The sequence below is a fragment of the Sparus aurata genome, chromosome 13 (assembly GCF_900880675.1).
Source record: "Sparus aurata chromosome 13, fSpaAur1.1, whole genome shotgun sequence".
Lineage (NCBI taxonomy): Eukaryota > Metazoa > Chordata > Actinopteri > Spariformes > Sparidae > Sparus > Sparus aurata.
Window position 1 is genome coordinate 33,381,270 of NC_044199.1, and position 5,919 is coordinate 33,387,188.

General features: G+C 40.4%; 1 protein-coding gene across 1 annotated transcript; it reads right to left on the bottom strand.

Moving 5' to 3' along the window:
- Nucleotides 1–1,807: 1,807 nt before the first annotated feature.
- On the bottom strand, nucleotides 1,808–5,914 carry bacc1 (BPTF associated chromatin complex component 1). Its single transcript, XM_030437636.1, has 6 exons — nucleotides 5,556–5,914; nucleotides 4,924–5,018; nucleotides 4,346–4,447; nucleotides 3,349–3,578; nucleotides 3,118–3,222; nucleotides 1,808–2,576 (listed from the first exon to the last, which is right to left on the bottom strand). Exons 1-6 carry the CDS (start codon nucleotides 5,574–5,576, stop codon nucleotides 2,512–2,514), a joined length of 618 nt encoding a protein of 205 aa, XP_030293496.1. The 5' UTR covers nucleotides 5,577–5,914; the 3' UTR covers nucleotides 1,808–2,511.
- Nucleotides 5,915–5,919: the final 5 nt, after the last annotated feature.

Below are 5,919 nucleotides of genomic sequence, written 5' to 3' on the forward strand. Positions count from 1 at the left end.
AAAAAAAGGGCTGCTAGAGTTTTAGTGAGGTGATAAACTAAAGGGAACTAAAAGCACATCTATAAAAACATTCACACAAGTATTTTCAAAGTGTAAATAGTTTTTCTCTTTTCTTTTGGACAAATTCTCTTCATACACAAATGAGATGATGTATTTTTATGCAACTGTAAAATAAAAGTCTATATTCAAGTGTTCATTCCCTCCTGATGAGCTCGTGGCTGTAAAAATGACGCAGAATGACTTTTTAGTTTTTAGTGGAGACGATTCATCTACGAACTATAAATATATATTATATTGTATAAAAACTACCAATAAAACAAAGTCTGTATCATATCAGAGCCTGTGTTTTCCTTCTCGGGTCAGAAGAATCATTTAGTTTTGTGGTTTTGTGTCATTTTCTTTATTATCTGTTTTTCTGTATTATTACAGTTTTGTGGTTGGTAAAATAATCTCTTAGTTCCTTCTTTTGTTCTTTACATCTTTGAAAATATGTGAAAAAAAAAAATTATCAGGAGAATCTGAGCATGAAAAACATTATGAAGAAAGAATTAATAACAAATAATTGAAATCAATATTTTGTAATAATTTATATGTTTAAGAAAAACAACAAAAACTTGTGTTTTCACAGACGGAAAAATGTTTTTAGGGATTTTTAGACTTCAACTGAAACTGATTATCTTTTGGGTTTTGGATTCACTGAATATGAAAACTGTTTTCTTCTAAACTGGAACCTTTTAATTCATAAATAATCTCCAGAAGAAGTTTTTACATCAGTGTGTCGCGCTTATTTGAATCAAACTGCAAAATTTTTCAGTCTAATGAGGTCAAACAATGACACTTGGTAGCCGCAGCTGACAGATCTGTGGGTGCCTGGTGTTAAACTACGGAAGCCCTGAAGGGAAAGTGAAGAATTGTATATTTTGGTGATCCAAATTGTTTTTCTCTGTGTGAAAATTCTGTGAAACACATGGAGAAAAAAAGAGAGAAACACATGAAAACTCCATCAAACATCCTCCAACACAGACAAATAAAGACGAACACGCTGATCTGAGTTCTGTTTTCTTTTACTAACATAATCAAAACGTGTTTGTACGTCACTCAGCCACTGATCAGGAACATGTTCAAGTCAAAAACCTGATTTCTATCTCAGCTACCTTCATGATCACCAACACAGGACACTGACACAAACGTCTGCTGGTTTCTACATTTTATCTTTAGCACAACTAAACTTCAGACTCAAACTGAAAACTGTGGCCGCCGCTGAAAATACACCCAGCACGTATTATCCATCCTGTTTGAGTAACGACTGATTTAAACCTGCAGGCAGCAGCTCTTCTTTAGAAACGACATATTTGTGAGTTGATTTTAAAGATTTACATCTTCAGGAGGAGCCAATGAGCTGCGAGCGTCAGACAGGAAGTCGGGACTCACGTGTTGTTGGTTTGAGTCTCCTCATGAGATTTGTTGACTAAAATAAAACTAGAAAAACAGCAGAGTGACACTTTAAAGTCGAGCTCGTCTCTGGAGAACATCTGATGAACTGTCCCCTCGAGTCAGTCGTCTGTTTATTCCCTCGCTTTAATCATCAGCTCGTCCTCCATCTGAAGTCTTTAACAGGTTGACATGTGGAGAAAATCCACCTTCTGTCTGTTGAACACATTTTACAGGATAACCGACTGTTCTGAGCCTCTCCTGTGTTTCTGTCACATTCACATCATCGCGCTGAACATCCAGGTTCCACAATCCTCAAACGCTCTTTAACCTGGTTTTGTTTCCGGGTTCGGTGCCGATATGAGGGAGTAAAAACTTCTGATGTTAAGACATCAGCCGACATCTGAACTGAAACAAAGTGAAATAAGTAAAAGGAGTATTTATTATTTTTTTCTCTGGACGGTTCAAAGAGTCGTTGAGGATTCTGGATAAAAATCTTTTTGGTTTTTTTCATGAGAACAGAAGCTGTGACTCAGATGTTCAGGTGGCGACACGTGATCACAGCGACGCTTCATATCTGCACCATAATTAAAACGAGGGATTAATTATTAAAGATGAAATAAGTACTTTGAGCACAAACAACTGATCTGAGTGAACAGTTCATCGTCTCCGTGCCGACACGTTGTCTCTTCACATTAAAGCGTCTTTAAAGCAGATTATTCTGCACGATAAACACAGGACGTAAAAAACTGACTGATGTTTCTCTTCTGAGACTTTTTTGTCTGATTTCTAAAAACGTTTCAGAACTCAGAAACTAAAATCTGATGGAAACATGATTCTGCTAAACAAAAAGCAACAAACTAAATCCTGACCTGAAGCTCATCGCGTTCTTTAAAAAGAAAATTAAACTGTTGTGAATTTGTTGCCTTCAGCTCGGATCTGAGCTGAAACACGTGGAGGCGGAACTTCTGATGAACAGGTGAGCTTCAGGTGACAGGACGGTAACAGAGGCTTTGTAAAAATGTACATGTTTGAGAGGCGGCTCGACGTGAAGCCGCAGGATGATCTGGAGGTCAAAGGTCAGCGGGACAGGAGGGGGAGGTCACTGGAGTTCATGATGAGGCTGGAGTCCAGGTTCAGGCTCTCTGAGGGAACAGGAGACACGAGTTAGATTCACACTGTGGCTGAGCCTGAGTGCAGGAGGCTCAGTCCTCTCATGGATTTATTTATTTATTTATCTATGTCTTTGGTTTGTTGACGGAGACGGTGCGCAGCTTCTGCTCCGTACCAGAGTTAGCAATGAGCTAATTTAGGTCACACACATGGCCGGTCGTTAACGTGACGGCCTCGACTGGAGTCATGTGACACGCCGGCACAGAAACAACAAACACTGAAGACGTTCGATCACATTCACAGAAAGTTAAATAAGACAGAAGAGCTGAGAGAAGAACGGTCCGCAGGTCCGATTACACAGAACCACAGCGCTTCAACAGGGCAGCAGTGACGTGAGTGTAACCTGGGAAACTATTCACTAAAGTAAAATTACTCAGTGAAGAAGTAAAAATATAAGAAATGTATTAAATAGTTTGTGCTGAGGGTCCAAACAGACATCGGAGGACGTCGTCTCATTCTGACATTTTATAAACAATTAATAGACAATTAAAAATAATTAATAATAAAAATAACCTTGATCGAAGTTGAGTTTCTTGTTGGACGAGCCGTCGCCGAGTCCTTCGATGTCCACCAGGTCGCTGTTCACGTCCGAGTCGTTCAGAGCGCTGAGCGTCACGTCTGCAGGGGGAAGAGGAAGAGGAAGAGGAAGAGGAGGAGGAGGAGGAAGAAGGAGGAGGAAGAGGAAGAGTGTCATCATCACGTCTAGATCTGATGTGACAGAAGTCACTTCCTGTCGCCTCTCACCTGCCGTCTTCTGTTTCTTGATGGGCGGGGCCAGTGAGGGGCTGTTCTGCATGCCTGTTGCCACAACGACCTGTGATGTCGACACGGCGATCATGGCGGGAGCGGCGGGAGTCTGCGCTTGCGTCATGGCAACAGCAGTTTTCTTGACAGTCTTCTTCGGGGACTCAGAGGAAATGGGGACTCTGCTGTCCTCGTACAACTTCCTCTTCACGGTGCTCTTTATCTGAGCTCTGCAGGAGGACAACATGAACAACATGAGGACACCTGACCTGCAGGTACAGGTGAGTCCGCAGTCTGTCCTGCAGTCAGCTGATTGTGGTGAGAGCAGAGATCAAACCTGGCAACCCCACAACACACTCTGAGGGTTTCAATGTTTTGTCCAGTACAACTTCTTTTCTTTCTTGCTGAGTTAGATGTTCAGATTGAACCTCATGTGTTCAGTAACTACAGCAGCAGCTAGTTAGCTAGATAGCAGTTAGCTTAGCTTAGCATTAAGACTGGAAACAGGTAACCTGGCTCTGTCCAACACTGACAAGATCCAACGACCAGCCACTCTGATGCTCACTGATGAACACAACAAATCAACATTTTAAGAGAGTTATTATGTCTGGACTTCCTGGAGTCACTGCTTGTTGCCTGGCAACTGTTCCTCTTCCAATTATTATCAAATCTCTGAAAATCTCCTTTAAGTTATTTTCATTTTCTAGCAACAGATCTGGTAAAATGTTACAAGGTTGCTGTAGTTTTGTAATTATTTAACGAGCAACTAATGTATTAAAAAATACATTAATTAGTTGCTTAAAACTTAAATAATACACCAATTATCATACATTCTACTAAAAATGTTCATAAGTACATTTGTTGAACAAACCATCTGAGTATTTATCCAACAGATCTGAAGTTATCGCTGCTTTTTCACCTTAAATGTCCAGAAAACTTGTTAAAAAGTATATTTAAAACACAAGAAGAATAGATGAACTGCTCCTTTATGACTTACACGGTGCGCTCTTTGATCACAGTGCTGATGTTGTTGAGGTCGTCTCCAAATCGACGCACTGCCAAACGCAGCATCTCGATCTCTGTCTCTGTCCATTTGGCTCTGAGGACGAAGACACAGAGAGGACGTCAGCTTCTGCTTCACTGATCAGCTCATTAACTACTGAATACATTCATCTGTGCTGCGTCATCACTGAAGACTGAATTACTGAGCAACAAGAACATTTCTGCAGCATCGTCATCACACTGTGAACACAATCTGAACTACTAGCCTCAGCAAACACGCGGTGCCCTGATTATTAGGTTCACCTGCTCAAACTAATACAGTCCAGGTCCGTCTGCTCACAACACCAGTGATCTGCAGCAGGGGATTCAACTAAACGTCTTATAAAATGGTAGATAATCGTAACTTAACCTTAAAAAGAGATGCTGATAAAGTGTCAAGCTTAATGCTACCTTATATAAAAATGATTCTAATACAGACAAATTTACAATTAATAAATATACTAGAGAATAAAAGGTGTGTGTGTGTGTGAGTGAGTGTGAGTGTGTGTGTGTGTGTGTGTGTGTGTGTCTGACCCTGCAGGGCTGGAGTCTGACACCGGGTGCAGCTGCATGGTCAGCTCTCCCAGCTTGGTGAAAGCAGCTCCTGCTGCTGAGAAAATCTCTCCCACCTGCAGTGAAGAGGACGATGTGTTGGTTTGATTCATTAGAGGTTAAAGGTTAAAATGATGGCAATCAACAGACAGATGTGACTTTATTACTGTATCTGTGCAGGAGTAATATGATGGTGTAATAATAATAATAATAACAACAACACATTTTATCTATAAGCGCCCAAGGACACTTTACACAGCACAGAAAAACAGAATAAATATAATAAATAGAAGAGCAGCAAGCCACATAAAACATGATAGTATATTCATCAGACCACAACTAGCTAGTACAACTAATCAAGTTTGTATTTCTGTCTCATATTAACTGTTTGGTGCTTTAACTGTAAGCCGAATCTACCACGACATTTGGTTTATTAACGAGAAAAAAGTTAAAGCAATTTTCACTAAGTCTATATCTTAGTTATGAGGAAATGCTTAAAACTGGCAGATTTCTGAACGGAGTTTTGTGTACAGATGTATGACCTGCTTTCCAACAGTTAGGATTTACTCACAACTAAGTCTATATAACCAGGTGATGACCAGGTAAGAACTCACCTTCGCTGAGGCAGACGTCATTTTAGTAAAAGGGTCGAAGCTCTTTTTAAAAAACTTATTCTTCACTCAACAAAAACACGAAAACACACAGCTAGCTGCTAGCTAAAGTTAGCTCCTGTAACGTTAGCTAGCTCGCTATTGTTAGCGGGCTTCCATAGAGAACTCGATAAGATTTGTACAAACGAAGCTTTGAAGGGTCCGCGTGCGTTCAAACACCGTGAAACACTTTTGGATTATTTATATTCAACATATTCAGAAGGAAAATATAAATATCGTGCAACAAAGGTGACGGCTGAAAGGAAATGCTGCGCGAGTTTTGAGATTGAACGCCATTGGCCAGTCTCACAGGAAAAGGCGGGGCCAG

What these genes read in the sequence shown, in the direction of transcription:
- bacc1 (XM_030437636.1), bottom strand. Translation starts at nt 5,576, where the DNA reads ATGACGTCTGCCTCAGCGAAG. An exon ending in TGACGTCTGCCTCAGCGAAG is followed by an intron (nt 5,019 to 5,555) that starts GTGAGTTCTTAC and finishes TCTTCACTGCAG; the next exon opens with GTGGGAGAGATTTTCTCAGC. An exon ending in GAAACTCAACTTCGATCAAG is followed by an intron (nt 2,577 to 3,117) that starts GTTATTTTTATT and finishes CTGTTCCCTCAG; the next exon opens with AGAGCCTGAACCTGGACTCC.